Source organism: Choloepus didactylus, chromosome 7, assembly GCF_015220235.1.
Source record: "Choloepus didactylus isolate mChoDid1 chromosome 7, mChoDid1.pri, whole genome shotgun sequence".
In the NCBI taxonomy this organism is placed as follows: domain Eukaryota; kingdom Metazoa; phylum Chordata; class Mammalia; order Pilosa; family Megalonychidae; genus Choloepus; species Choloepus didactylus.
Genome location: NC_051313.1, coordinates 108,626,550 through 108,641,796, shown reverse-complemented (window position 1 = coordinate 108,641,796; position 15,247 = coordinate 108,626,550). Strand labels below are relative to the sequence as shown.

Sequence of the window (15,247 nt, the reverse complement as noted above, 5' to 3'; positions counted from 1 at the left end):
TTGGATCTCTCCTCTCTTCCTTTCCCGTTTGTATCCTGTCCAGCAGAGCCTGCAGGAAGGCATCTGGGGGATGGGGGAGGAGGCCCACAACCCAAGGAGAAGGTGCTGTGAACTGGGTTGTTGGGGACATGTGGTGGCCATGTGGCCAGACCCTGGAGTCCTGGCGCCACTGTTCCTGGCCTGTGGGGCCCTCTGTGGTTGCCTTTCCTCCTCCCAGCTGCTTGGGGGAAGGGAGGTCTAAGCAGGCCTGGGGGGCCCTCCGGAGCTAGAGTGGGGGATGAGGCACTATCCATCCCCTCTGAGCTCTGAGCAGCAGCTGGGGCCCATCTTCCAAAGCTTGACTCCTCCTGACCCGCCTCCTACACCCCTTGCTGCTTTCACAACAAAGAAAGAATGTGGGGGTGGTGGTGCTGGGGGTGGGGAGGGGTGCCTGAACTAGCGTTCTGCTGGGCCTCCCCACAGCTGGAGACTTGGCCATGCCCTGACACAGCCCAGACTGCCTGGAGATGGACTTGGGATGAATTTGTCAGTTTAACAGCCTTCCGCAGGGCGTTCAGAGCCCAGTCTGTTTCTACCTTTGGGTTCAGATTGGTCCAGAGCCAAACCAGACCCCAGCCATGCACTCCTTCCTGCTCCAGGCTACAGCTGTCCTTGGGGCTGCACAGTATCTCAGGGTTACCCTGCTTGGGGACACAAGGACACCCTGCTGTTACAGGTTTCCCTCGGGATTTCGGGTTGCTGGAGAGTGGGCCTGAGACCACCCTCTCCTCCCGTGAAGAATTCTAGGGAAATGCTGGTCGGAGGCCCCAGGAAGGCCCATAATTGTCCACCTCTCCCAGGGGCCACGGAATCACAAAAGTCACTTACATTCCCCTCGGTCCCTGCAGCCTGCAGGCGGTGGGCACAACCCAGACTCCCCCACTTTGCTCCGGTCCCCCGCACTCCGGGGTGCTCCCTTCCCTCTATCTCCCATCCTTCCCAGACCTCTCGCCATCCCCCTCCCAAAAAACAAGCTCCTCCCCGCCGCGGCGAGGAGGGGGCGTCTGAGGGGCGGGGCGCCGTGCGGAGGCCGGCGGGGAGGGGGCGTCGCGGGGCGGGGCTTGGAGGCGGCGGCGGCGGCGGCGCGCGCGGCTCCGACTCGGGACGCCTCTGGCTGGGGCTCCGGCTGCTGCTACTGCAGCGGAGCCCGCGCTCCGGTGCGCTCGGCCAACTGAGTCCGCCGCGGAGCGCAGTCCGCTAGCCTGCCGTGCGCTCTCCGGCCCTTGTTCCCGAGCCTCCGGCAATGGGAGCTGTGCGGGGAGCCCCGGGCAGCCCCCGTCGGCTGCCTCCTTTCAGCGTCCTGCTGCTGCCGCTGCTCGGCGGTGAGTCCTGGCGAGCTGGGGAAGCGGGGCTCGGGAAACGCGGGAGCTCCGCGGGCAAAAGGGGCAGCCGGGGAGGTGGGTTTGGGCAGCCGGAGCGGGGGAAGAAACCCTGGAGTGGTGAAAAGGCTCTCTGAGCCTGCGAGGTCTCGGCGGAAGGGCGCAGGACCGGGGGGACCGGAGGCTGGCGAAACCCCGGCGGACTCGACCCGGGCCGCGCGTTTCCAGGCTCCAGAGTTTTCCCGGCCTTACGGGAGAGTTTGCTTGGAAGTTGTAGGCTCCCGGGCCCTGGTGGAGAGTTTCTTTTCGGGGGAGACACGATTACTCCCCGCCTCCAGGGTGGGGGGCGGGAGAAAGAGTCCCCCCGTCAGGGCTCTTAGCCCAGGTGAGGGAGGCCGGGCTGGGGCCCGACGCCGGACCGACATGGGGCGCGCAGAGCGCGGATCTTTGTTACCTACGCTGGCGGTTAGTTCCTGGCTTCCCTCCTCCAAGTTCCTGGGCAAAGCCGGGACCCCATATGGCCCTGCTGTTGAGGGCGGAAGAAGGGAGGAATTGGGGGCCACCCCTTCTCCAGCTCTTGGGCTCGCTCCCTGAGCCCACTCCCTGCCAGGGTCGTATCTGGGAGAGGAGAGTCCCAGGCTGTCGTGGTGACTAATGTGTGAAGGCCGCTGCCAAAATCGGGCATGGCCGGCTTGGAAAGGTGCGGACGGGGTTTGTTCTGCTTGTCCCTGGATTTCCATCCTGTCCCTTCTCACGGAGGAAAGAAAATCTCTCTGCGACAGAACGGCAAAAAGAGTTCATCTGTGTTTTCTCAGAGAGCTTCAGCATTTTGATGAGGGTGTGGCCTGCATCTCTAGGACGGACACACACACACACCGACCCCCTCGACACACATTCACTGTTTCCGCCCATCCCCTTCACCCTCCCATCCCCAGCACAGCCTTTATTTTCTGGCTTGGTCACAGTGAGAGTCACCAGTGAGGTGTTGAAGTGCCTTTCAGGAAAGCACCAAACAGTCTGGACTGGAAATATGCCCCCCCCCCCCCTCCACGCACACAGTCTAAGGTGAGGGTCCTCACTGGTCCTAGCTTATCACTTTTTTCTCTCCCTTGAAGAGTGGTGTATGTGTGTGTTGTAGGTAATTGCCTTTTCTGGCAACTTCCTGGCCTGCCAGCTGTTGAGGAGTTTTGGTGCTGGTGGCCCCATTGTAAAAGGAGAGGTAATTGTAACCCAGGACAGATTGGTAAGAACAAGCTCCAGAGATTCGGGGATTTGTAGGAGGTATTTCTGGAGCTGCCCGCTGTTCCTTGTGGTGTGTGGGGTGGTTATTGCCTCATAGCAGAATCCATATCTGCTCCCAGAGGAAGTATGGAAGGTTCTTGGCGCAGCCAGGATCTTGGGCCCAGCCATTTGGGTGAGCGGCCCTTACTCACAGGCCCCCTGGGTCGGCTGGTTGGATGTTGGTGTGTGTATAGCCCGATGTGGTTGCTTTCACTGCTGCTGCTTAGAGTTTTAGCGTCAAGGGGAGATCCTGGTGGAGTTGGGGCTCTTGTTCAACAAATACTAAATTCCTAAATTCTTTCCGTGAGAAGAGGACTCTGATGTTAATCAGTGTTAATCTGGCGACGGGGGTTTAGCGGAGGGTGGAGTCCTGTGGGGGGAAGTTAGGGCAGGCTGAGGGCTTGGGACAGAGGTCTGGAATCTCCTTGGGGGTGGGGGGATGTCTTGCGCTCAACAAAGCAACATTTTAATGAGAGTCTTAAATCAGTTCCACCAAATGTGCCTTGGTGTGGAGCCTGTAAACAATTCCAGCCCAGGCTGAGGCGCCTGCTGTCTTCTAGTGAAATCCGGGGACTCACCCTCCCCTGGATGGCATGACTTCAGGGGCCAACGATTTTTTAATATATCACAGTAGATTTTTTTTTCCATCTCATTGTTTAACTGTGCAATTAACTGGAGTTGTAGCGAGACCCCGCTGTTAATAAGGCTGGGGTAAGGGCTCTGGGTTTGTAGGTTAGACTGTTTTGAAGTTCGGGTAATTATGCTGTAAATGGCTGTGTAACTTTCCAAATTTCAAGATCCCTGTTGTGATAAATATGGTGAAGGAAGAGGAGGAGAGGGCTTGACGTTTGAAACATGTGATTCTTAAGTGCCTGAACAGTCAGTTGTCACTACCCATCCCCATCATCATCCGCCTCTCTGGGTTCTTTACCTCAGGCTCTTGTTTCTTTGGGGAAACTGAGTTGTCACATTCTGGGTAGACTGTCCCACAGATTCCTCAAGTCTTTGCAACCTGTAATTCAACCCTCGGAGTTGCTTTTGTAAGGGATGGATTTTCTGGGATTTGGGGGAGTATAGTGGGAAGGCAAGGGTAATCTCTGAATATCACTTACCAAAGCAGGCACCCCCAAACATTGCTTTTAGCATACCCCTCCTCTTAAACCTCACTGGCTCCACATTGCCTGTAAGATGTGGTCAAACTCCTGGCTTTCAGGGCAGCATGGAGTAGTGGGTAGAGCTCAGGTGGTGAAGATGAGCTATTTGGCAAAGCAGGGACTCAAACTCATCGACAGGCCCTTGGGCAGATTTCTTGACATCTTGGTTTGCCTCTTCTGTAAAGGTACTTCCTTCCTAGAGTTGTGTTGAAGATTAAATGTAATGAAATATATAAAGGGCCCGTTTCTTGTTCTTGCCCCATTTGTGTGCTTCCAACATACCTTCCAGCTTTACAATCACCCCCAACAATAAATATTTTCCACCTTGTTCCTACTGGACTCCTCCATTCCAGGCCAACCAATCTACTTACCATCCCTGAAAACATACCTGGTTTTCTCTGATCTTTCTCATCTCTTGTGCTCATTGCCTTCCCCCAACTCTCTCTTGCCCATTCCCAAATCCACTTCCTCCCTGAAGCTATCCTTTCTCTCCAGCCAGATGGTGGATGCCTTTAGAACTTCCGGACTCTGTTACTCTAAGGTCACTTTCCATATTTTTGACCTAGTTGGATTTTAATTTACTGAAGGGCTTGCCCTATTACAATTCAGTATAGTACCTTATTTATAATGAGCCCTTATCTATATGTATTTAAAAAGTGAATGAACCTTTGGGGTATAGGGTAAAAGAAATCAAAAGGAAAAATTAAACATCCTCTTTGCATCCTGGGTCCTTTATGCCCTTCCCAGCTTCTCTGGGTGGTGCCTGCTCTCCCATACCTCAGTCAAGGGATCCGACCCCCCTTGCTCTGTTTCTGTCTGTTCTTAGTGGTGGCTTTTCTGAGTTTTGATGTGACAGGGCTTCTGACTATCTCCAGGAGTTCTGGGCATAGGAAACCGCCTCTCCTGTGATGCTGACCTGCCTTGAAAGGCTGCAGCTTAAAAACTGGCATTGAAGTCCTTCCACAGTGGTGTAGGGGTCAGATGATCTCTAACTTTGTCACTTAAAATAAGGTACAAAGACAAGCAGCACCAGCATCCTCTGGGGGCATGAATCAGTCAGAATCTGAATTTTAACAAGACCCCGAGGTTGCTGTGCACTGCAGAGTTCCAGAAGTCCTAAGCTAGGCATCCCTCCTGATACAGAAACTCAAGGTACCGAGCTTTCCTGTTGAAACAGTATAAACCTGAGGCCCGATATCTTGCACAACATTTGAAGATTTGCTTTAAATAACTTTTAGTTCATGTAAACACTCTTTGGTGTGATGTGTGCACTTAAAAATTTCTTCCCTTTAGGTTTAATTTGAATTAGATTTTTGTCAGGAGTTTTGTCCATTAAATGTGTGACTCTTGACAGTTTGCAACATTAAGTGTGATGCTTGGTTCACTTTGGAGCCTCCTCTATTCCTAGAGGAGTGTACATCTTATTTTATAATGAAAGCCAGTGGAGAAATTGGATTTGTTAGGCAGAACTTTGGTTGATGGATGACTTTTCAGGAATATATCTGGTTTACAAAGGGAGGCCCGTCTCCCCTGGGCCTTGACATTTGTAGTGTTGCTAGTCTTTGGAGCATTTAATATTTTGGAGTGAGGTTGAGCCAGTGCAACTTCTGTGAGACTTGTCTGGGATGGAGGTTGGCAGGTTTAGACTCTAATATCTGAGCCAAGAGCAGTTGGGGGCCAGGGTTTTCTTGATGGAAGAAAGGGTCATTCAGTAAGGTTGGGTGTCCTTGGCCTGCGTCCCTCGACCTCCCTCTGCTCTCCCTAACCTCAGTAGCAAACCTTTCTGCTCTGAGTCCTGGGACTGCCCCCTGGCCAGAGCCACGTGGTAGGGTTACAGGCTGCGGACCATGGTTGCTGGCTCTGGCTCTAGCCTTGTCCTCAAGCTGCTGCCTGCCTCTCTCCTCACTTCCTGCCCCAGCCCATTGCGGGGTCCTTTTTTCTGAGGGTGAGGAGGTACTCCCTGCTTGGGTGGGTCAGAGTCCTGTCTTGGGGTTCTCTGAGTTCACTGCTGAGTGCCCAGTCGGCCCCTGCTGAGCCCCCCGGCACTTTGGTGGAGCTGGCCAAGGAGCTGCCACAGCTAATCAGTGGTTTGAGCAAGCTCTCTGTAGTAGGTCACTTTTTCCATTCTCTTTTCTTCTCTGCATTTAGGCCATTTCCCTCCCAATAATGCTACAAAAAACAGAATAGGGCAGGGAGAAAGCTTTGTTATAAGAGTCAACACACATAAGCGTGTTCTTCTCTCGCTGCTTGGTGTTTGACTGCCAGGCTCTGGTCTCTTGCCTGTGCGCATTAGCGGAGGTTGAAGGAATGCACAGGTGAGTGGAATGTAATCGACCAGGTATCCTGCACATCCCAAGTTCCTGTTCGATGCTGGTGAACAGGATCTGCACTTGCTGGTTTTCACGTGTACATACCTTCTGGAAACTAGGTCTGAGTTATGGGATGGAGGTGTGAGTCCCATGTTAGGAAGATGTAGATTGATGTTTCTCAAAAATGTGGACGAGAGACCATTGGCTTTAGAGGTCCTGGTTAAAATTTTAGTTTCCTGGGCCTTATTGCAGACCCACCCATCAGAATCTTTGGCGGTGGAGTCAGGAGCTGCATTTATTTTTCTTACTATTTGTTAGACTATATTGTATTTTTTTAATAACAAATGTAGTTACATAGTTCACATTTCAAAAGGAAACTGCATTTTAAAGAGCTTGCTAGGAGATTCTTACATACATTCAAGTTTACAAACCACTTGGGTAGCTGTAAGGAGAATTTGTCAGGCTCAAGTGGAGGTGTGTTGATGAGAGAGAGGCTGTGCTAACATGGAGGTACTTAGGAGGAAGTCAGTTCAGAGTTAGAGTGTTTTCTATGGGTGTAGCTGTCTGAGGTGGGCAGGAGGCAGACAGGAGACAAGATGGAGATGCAAATCAGGAGAAGAATAATGCAAGACAGCATTTGGTAAAGTGCTAAGTAGAACGGAAGAGCATTCCAGAATGTGTGTCATGGGAGCGAATGGGTTGTGGGAAGGAGGACTTGGCATTGCTCGTACGTGTAGGCAGTGGTGACCACTTAGAGCCATGTGAAGGCATTGGACTAGGGGTCTGAAAACTTGGCTGATTCTTTTCCAATATCACACAGCATGCATGCGTGATAAAGAGAAGAAACATTTGTAATCTTGCAACACCCGCTTTTCTGTATTCTGGTCCTGGCTGAACCGCTGCCCAGGCACATGACCCTGAGCAGGTCACTTAACCTTTTTGAGCCTCCATTTCTTCATCTGTAAACACCAGATGATGCTGATGCCTGCCTTTCCTGCCCCCATGGAGCAGTGATACAGTGTTCTCCAGCTGTGGGGATGGCTGACGCAGGGAAGAGGCTCCTCCGGACAGCCAAGACTTCTCTTCCCAGAGACTCTTCTGACCCTTTTTCTCCCTGTAAGCCTTTCTTTCCAGTTATTGGTCTCTGTGATGGTTTGTGTGACTTGACAAAGTCCCTTTTGACTGGCAGCTTTAGAAATGATTTCCTCATTCTAAAACACAGATTTTCTAAATAGGTCCCAGTATTTCAACAGCAGCTCAGAAATGTGGGCACAGCCATTTTGCATTTCCTGGTGGGCTCTCTCCTTCCCTCTATCCCAGCAGCAGATTCTCCTGAGTGTGGTCAGTGCTGTTTTGGGGCCCCCATCTCCCCTAGCCTGCAGGGGTTGTTCCAGTGAGTGGATAGCAAACTGCTTCTTGTAGTGTGTGCACCCAAGACTTTGATGTGAAGGACTTCTTACATCCCTGGATGGCTGTGGGTTTTCCCCAATCAGTGGCTCCGTGTAACCTATGGGAACTTTTATCAATGCCATGTGGAGGTTCCCGAGGGGCTGTGTGGTCAGGGATGGAGGGCTCACCCTAGGGGTGGTTAAGGAGGCCAGGGCAGCAGGGCCATCCTAGAATGCAATGACTCTCTTCCAGGAGACACACTGACTCTCTTTTGTCCCCATTGGATGGTAGTTGGGGGACAATAAGGAGAATGCTTCTGTGAGTCTGGTACTGCCCATGTGTACTCCTGGAATCCAGGTCACACCTAATTCTTCCTTCAGATGGATGCAGACTGCACCAGGGCACAGGACTTTGGCTAGTGGGGCACAGGCAGTATTTCAGTATGACACTCTGGCCAGGCATCTTGAGTAGTACACAGCCTGTACAATCATACATGACTGTCCTGTTGGAATGAAGGCCTTGAACTAGTGGTTATTTGTTTTGTAGCTGATGGGCCAAGGTGATTTTGGCAACCTCGATTCTAGTGTTAGGTTTCAGATCTGTCCCTTCGCTACTGTGCTCCTGTGTCCTACGGAAGTGAGGTGGGGCACTGCTGTTTACCTACACTAGGAGAAGCCCCCGAGGCACCCACTCCACAGTGTGTATCTGGCTGCTGAGGTCTTGTCCTATTTCTGTATCGTCCCCTGTGGGGATATTCTTGCCTTGCAGATGTGGGCTTCTAGCCTATGTGATATTGAAGCAGAAGTCTCGCTGAGTCTTCAGGGAAGAGGTTAATTTCATATTTCATTAGGGAACTTCAGTATTATCTGTTTCCTGCGTGCCTTCTCCCTGGAGACACCAAGGCCTCCCACGGTCCCAGGTGAAATCTGTGGGTATTCCTGATTTACATCTGCAAAGAGGTGGTATCTCCTTGTTCTCAAAGGTGGGTCCTAGGATATGTCCAAGTTCTAGGTATCCCAGAGATGTACATACCACATTTTTTTCTGGGAGATGGGAGACATGAACCCACATTTGCCCCAAATTGCTTGTGAAACCTTGGACAAGTCCCACTCACTTCTCCAGGCCTCAACTTGTAGACAGAAGACCTCACAGGGCCCTTACTGTGGTGACTGACCTTTGAGGCTTCTCTGACCCTGTTTGGCAACCTCTAGCTGTGTTTCTGCCACCCCTCACAGCTGTCCTCTTCACCCTTGGTTTTGGGGAGAGCACTTTGATCCGAGGGCTGCGTTTTATCCTGGAATCTCTTATGCGTGGGCAAAGATGTGCTTAGACTTGATCAAGTAGTGATGTGGGTATTAGGGTGTAATTCCCTGGGTGCAAAGGGGGATGGGAAGGATTTGGTAAGTTCTGGAGAGATTTGAGGAAGTGTTCTTACTGGAGAAAAGAGAAATTATCTGAATAAGAGAAGGCCAGAAATGCTTGCTTGGTCAGCCCTCAAGTAATTGAGGGACTTGTACATGATTGGGGAACATCTCTTTCTTCTTTTACACAGAAGGAAGAACAGCTGAAGGGAGGCTTCAAGTTGGGTAGAGGGATTGAGTTTACTTTAGGAAAACTTCTCTGCAATAACCGACAACTGCACCCTGCTTTGCAGTTTACAGGATGCTTTCACTGCATTTGATCCTCTCAACCAGCCTCAGAAATAGGCAGGACAAGGAGTTTTGTTTGTTTGTTTTGTTTTGTATGTATTGGACAGATAAACTGAGGCACAATGTATGATCTGCTCAGGGCTGTAGAGCTGGCAAGTAGTGGAGCTGAGAGCAGAGTGCAGGTGTCTTCTCTGCTCTCAATCTAGAGGCTTTCTTAGGTGTCCGTCATCACCAGAAGCTATAAAATGTTACACACAGAAGTCTTGGAGCAGGTGAAAGTTGGGGAGTGGATTTTGCAGACTAGACAATTCTCATGATGGGTTTAGAAGCAGTCCCGCTAGAGTCGGGTGGAGTGACCATCCCTCGTCTCTTTCTACATAGGGGAGGTGGTGATAACATACATGGAGAGATCATTTGGGCCTCAGCCTTTGGGACTGCTGGTTTTCCCCATCCCCCCTTTTTTGTTACAAAACAGCAAGGTTAAGGTTTTGAAGGGCCCATTCAGAGATTTGCACACATCTTAAGGTTTCTGGAGTTATGGTCAGACTCTGTGCAGGCTAAGAGTCCAGAACGCTGTGCCTGAATCCCCATGATTTGAGCTTTTATGATGCACTGTGGAGTCCTTGGTCTCCTCCATCTGATGCTTCTGGAAGGTCACGGGCAGTTACAGGCCCCAGCTTGCAGCTGCATTCCAGACCAGTGCTGCTTGCTGGGAGTTGTACACTGGGTTATGGTGTGGTGGAGACCACGTAGGTGGTGAAAGGAGTCATCCCTGTGGTGGCCGTGGACTTTGCTGCCTCTCACTGCTTTTGTGTAGATAGATGCACTTGGTGGAACTGGGTTTGGCACGTAGTAGGGGCACAATGGTTATAGGTTTCCCTTCCATTTATGACTTTGGGAGCAAGTCTTTTAATCCTCAGGAGAGTTCAAGTGAGGTTGGATTGTGACTCTGACATTCTGGGAAATGCAAGTCTTTTTTATGCCCCGGATCTCCCTTTGGCTGACTGTTGATAACTCTTGGCCATCCTGCCGAGCTCGAACTTCTGCTTCTGAAGTTCTCAGTCCTCCTCCTGGTCCGTAGGTTCCAAAAGGGAACAGCAGTGTCTTATCATGGGAAGGGTACAAAGTGGCGCTCTGGGGTTTGATTCAGCTGTGGCTCCTCTATTAAAAAAATAATAATAATAAATAAAAAACAAAGCTGAGTTGTTTCCTGGCTGGGAGAAGCAGGAGAAGGGGTACTTCAGGCCCGCAGGTCCTTAGAGAAGTGGTGTTAAGATGGTATTTGAGATCCAAAGTTCATTTCCAGCCACCTGAAAAACAAAACAAATCACAAACAAAGAAAACCTTGTCTTGCAGCCTTAAGGGAAAAAAAAAAAAAAGGAAATGCTGTTGGTCTTGTAGCTCCAGCTACAAAGAGCAAATCACTCTATCTGTTTAGTTAATTTAGCAGATTAAACCAATTGTTAAAATGACCAATTTAAAAAAATGCCCAGCTTGCCAGCAGCTCTGCAGCCAGTGATCGGCCCCTTCTCCGCCCCAGGGGTCCATCCTCCCCGCTGGAGGAGCATTAGGGGAGTGGGACGTTGGGCCCTGAAACAGCCCTGGGGGCTCTCTGTCTCTTTCTGTCTCTTCCTTTTTGAAAACCTGGCTCCTTAAAACAAAAGGCTTTTATTTGGTAAACACTCGTACCCCGCCTTGACAAGGTATCCCATGTTGCTCGGTGGGGTGAGGGGCCTGGGGTGGGGAACTTGCCACTTCATTTCTGTGTAAGAGGCTGGGGTGCTGCTGGCTGCTCCTCATGCGCCTTCCCTCGCCCTCTTTACCTTTGTTCAGAGGACCTTTTGAAGATGGTCTGAGAGGCCCTCCCTGCCGAGGCCCCCTCGCTTCGTCGTCAGGCTGCAATTTTCGGCGAGTCTCTACTTGGGCCTCCAGCAAGACTCACTTTCCCAGGCCCCCGCAGCTGCCGCCGGCGACCCAGCCTGGCCTGGGCACGGGTGGCACCCCTCTCCGTCCCCTTCCCAGCCGCCCGGATCAAAGGCGCCTCCTCAGAGAGCAGGGAAATGCCCCTCCCGATAGCCCCACCAGTGAGTAAACAGCCAGGGCCTCTCGCAGCTTTTGAAGCCGTGGTGCTTCGGGCTCGGAGGAATGCAGAACATTTCATTTTAGGGGTGGACTTAGGTTTCCACCGCTTTTGGTATTTGCAAATTTGAAACAAATGCCCTCATTTAGCAGCAGGCAGGCTGGGCAGTAAATGGGGGCTGTTTAAGGGCGTTTATGGCAGTCACAGGTATTTGCAGAGAGAGGGACCCCAGCCGGTTTGGGAAAGGATGGAGGGTTTATGGTTAGGTGGGTCGTACAAAGACCCAGCCAGGTCTCCGGTGGAGGGTTGTTGTTAGGTAGGCTTTGTCATAAAAATCATTGCTGCCTCCTGCCCCCCCAGGAAGTATCTCCTTCTGGCAGACAAAGGGGTTTGGGATGGTGTTTGTCCCCAGGGGCTGATGCTAAGGGCCTTATTCCTCTCGCTTTGCTGCCAAAGTATCAGATTTCCAATGAACCCATCCTTCTCCCACTCCCAGGGCTTGAAAGGCTCATTAAATGTGCTTTATATATAACAAGTTGGCTGAGAGATTCCCCACACTTCCAGCCAGTTTTGCTAGGAAGGAGCTAGGGAAACCTGTTTTTCTTTTGTCGTTGTTTCTGGAAGTAGGTTCTGTGAAGGTGCAATTGAAAAAAGACCCCGATTTTAGGAATCAGCCAAGCACACGTGTTATTTGCCTTTGACGGGGCAGCTTAGCTAAAGAGGGACTGTTTTAGCACCACTGGCCCTGCCCCACCACCCAGGCAAATTCAGACATCTGATTGTTGTGGTCTTGAGTCCTGGCTTCACAGCTATTCGCTGAGAAGCCTTAGTTCACTTTGGCTTCAGCTTCCTTTTTCAGAAGAGGGGGTAATAATACCAGTCCCATTAGGGCTCTTGTGAGAATTAAAATGAGATAGTATGTATTTCATTAACTCTAAGATGCTCTTTTGTTCCCCCCTTACATTTGCACATTTCCAAAACTGGGTTTTGACTTACAATCAGTGGTATAGTATTATATTTCCTTTGAGTGGAACGTAAGTGATAGTGTGTTTTGAAATCAGTGGCTTCTTAGAGCCCTTGAAATTTGGTATAAGTGAAGGACTTAGCCTGTCATACAGTAAATGCTTAATAAAAGGTAGTTATCATTGTGATGAGGGTGATTTATTTACATGCCTATTTTTGCTGTCCATCCACCAGTAACTTTCAAAGGAAGCTGTTTTGCTGTTTTCTGTTTAGTTTGGCACATAAATAACAAAGTATGTTAAGGCATTTTAAGTTGGATGTGTGTGTGTGTGTGTGTGTGTGTGTGTGTGTGTGTGTGTGTGATGGGGGGCACTTGGAGTCCTCAGAAGGTAGAAGACGTCCAGAAGAGGAGGTGTATGTCCCTAAAGAGCAAAGTGTCTATGATGGAAAGAATAAAATAACTCTCAAAGTCTCCATTTTAAAAGGCCGAGCTGTTCCTGGGGGAGACGGGAGATTCACTGCAGGAGTGTATTGTCTGGTAGGCAAATCAAGACAGAACCAAAAGAGAATAATTAACAGGACCAGGGCCCAGAGAAGTACCACGGAGAGGACACAGTAAATGCCAGGAGCTCAGAGATTAGAGACCCAAGTGGGGCAGGCAGGAGACATATAGGAGATGGTAGCATTTTTTCTGCCCTCCATCCCGTCAAGGCAGCACATTCATGTAGTATTGATCCACCCTTGGTGGAGAAAACTGGAGCTCTTCATTCTCTTTTTTGTGCTAACCAGTCTTGCTGAATGGCACCTTTCCCCCTCCAGGATACCAGTGGCCCAAGGGCTGGGGACTTCTTCCTTTGGTTGAGTTCTAGTTCATTTGATGGTGGGATAGATTGGCTGTGGGATTGGGTTTCGATGTTAAATGAAAAGACAAAGATATGTCCCTTTTGTGTGTATTAGTGAATGTCAAGACCAAAGCTTTTTTTTTTTTTTTTTTTTAAGATAGATTGCTACACAGATTTGTGATTCAAGCCTTCCAGATGTTAATTTCTGTAGGCTTAGGCACTTGACTTTACAAGGATTTCAAAATGGTTTCTTTCTATGTTTTAGCCCACAAATTTAACCCTTGATAGGCATGCCCAGCTAGGAAAGGGTTGATTAATGGATCACATGGAAGGCAAGTACTCAAGAGTCCCTTTGGCTTCCTTTGGGAATGTTTTAAAGAATAAGGTGTTGTGGATAAAGTGCTTTGAACAGTCAGGAAGAACAGTGTTGAGAAGTTAAGAAAATTTCAGTGATTTTCCTAAAAGCCTTTATAGATACATACCAGTAAGGACATTTTTGATGATACAGAACTTATTTTTGGAGGCTCTCTAAAACTTAATGTGAAAATTTCTTCTTCTGGGGAACCCCACCTTCCTGTTTTTGCTGTCCTTTGAGGGTTGGAAGGGGCAGTGGTTCCTTTCAAACCAAGCCGACAAATACTTTTTATGTATAAGGCAGACAGATGGACCTGTGGACCCCAGTCATCCAGAGTTTAACCAGTTTTCTAGTTTGGTTCTAACACCCCTTGATTTCTTATTTACATCTGTGACCAGAAAAGCCTAGAGAGAATGTATATGAACGTCCGGGGTCCACTGCCAGCAGCTGGCCTTGTGGATGAAGACTGAGGCAGCTGAATTAACAGCTGCCTGTTCTGGACCTAGCCTGGGAGAGCTGTTGGTCGGGCTGACAGGGCAGCAAGTCCCCCTGAGCCCCAGGTTGGAAATAAATTTGTTAAAAGTTGCTCTTAGACTCCTGACAAATTGCTTTCAGTTTTTTGCTGCCAAAAGGAAAGTCCGAAAACAGGGTGTAAATTGGGTTATTTACACGGTGTCTTTTTTCCTTCCATGAGGTTGGTGAAGGAGGGCGCAGATCCAAGTGAGCTTTTTCAGGTTCTTGGGAGTTCCTCAGGTACCTGGCACCAGGTGAAGAGGAGGTGGGGGTGAGGAGGTCTGGGTGAGGTGCCCCTGAAGGCAGGATGGGTGGTGACCAGACAGGCCTTTGAGGTTCCTGGGACCAGCCCCTTTCATTAGATCAAAGAAATGCCTTTTGTTTTTCCGCTCACTTTCCTCTGCCCAGGAGCCAGGGTCGTAAAGAGGTGGAGCTGTGAGGGTTTGCATCTGGCTGCTGGGGTGGTGGGTGGAGTGAGGGACCGTGGGCTTGGGGCTTGGGCTTGGGCTGCGACCTGGAGATCTTCCCTCATGCCATGCACTTCCTGACTTCTGGGTCTGGCCTCCCGGTCTCCCCAGCTGCCCTGGGTGTGGGGGGGCCGCCTGGGCTAGCCTGGGCACCTGGGGCTCTGTTGGGCCACCCGCCCACCCTGCCTGAGCTGGGCTCCAAGCTGGTGAAACCAGCCACACAAAGCTGGATTTCACTCTAGGCTAAGTGTTTTGTTGCTGAATCATTTGCATTCATTAAAAGTCGGGAGGAGTGAGTGATATTTAAGGCAACACAACCGGTTTGCTGGAGGCCGCTGCCTTAGAACCTCATTAAGAATTCTTCAGCAGGGCAGGCGGGGAGAAGATGGGTGCTGCTCCTTCAAAGCTTACTTAACTTCTGACTGCCTTGGGCAGAGGCCAGCTACTAAAATATGAAAAATGTTTGCCCAGCAGCCCCCAGAGCTTGGCCAGACTGCCCTGGCCAAAGAAAACTTTACACACTTACAATTCATTATTTAGCCTCCTCTTATGTGCTTGCCCGTGTCTGTTCCTCCCCTAGGACTTCGCCCAGTTGGGGGTCTAAGGGGATGGGGGGGCGGGGCCGAAGTCTCCTGCACCTTTTGAGGGGAAGCTCAAGTTCAAGCAAGTGCTGTCTTTTGAATTACAGAGGCTCAAGCACAATTCCTGGTAGAGCCTCTACTGGAGCAATTTCTTTGGCCTCCCCGGGCTTGTTTCTTCCCTCACCCTGTAAAATAGGAACAGTAGTGCCTACCCCTGTAGAATCGTTACGATTTAAAATGAAACCATAGGTATGGCGTGGGCATCTGAGATCCAGCCCATTGTAGCTGCTGTTTTCATATCCCATG

The 15,247-nt window shown here is 50.3% G+C and overlaps 1 protein-coding gene across 1 annotated transcript in view; it reads left to right on the top strand.

Moving 5' to 3' along the window:
- The first annotated feature begins 1,127 nt into the window (after nt 1–1,127).
- Nucleotides 1,128–15,247, top strand: part of PTK7 (protein tyrosine kinase 7 (inactive)) — a 78,905-nt gene continuing 64,785 nt past the window's right edge. Inside the window, exon 1 of the mRNA XM_037842139.1 lies at nt 1,128–1,361. Coding sequence (XP_037698067.1) covers nt 1,283–1,361 — 79 coding nt within the window. The 5' untranslated portion in view covers nt 1,128–1,282. The remainder of the gene's footprint in view (nt 1,362–15,247) is intronic.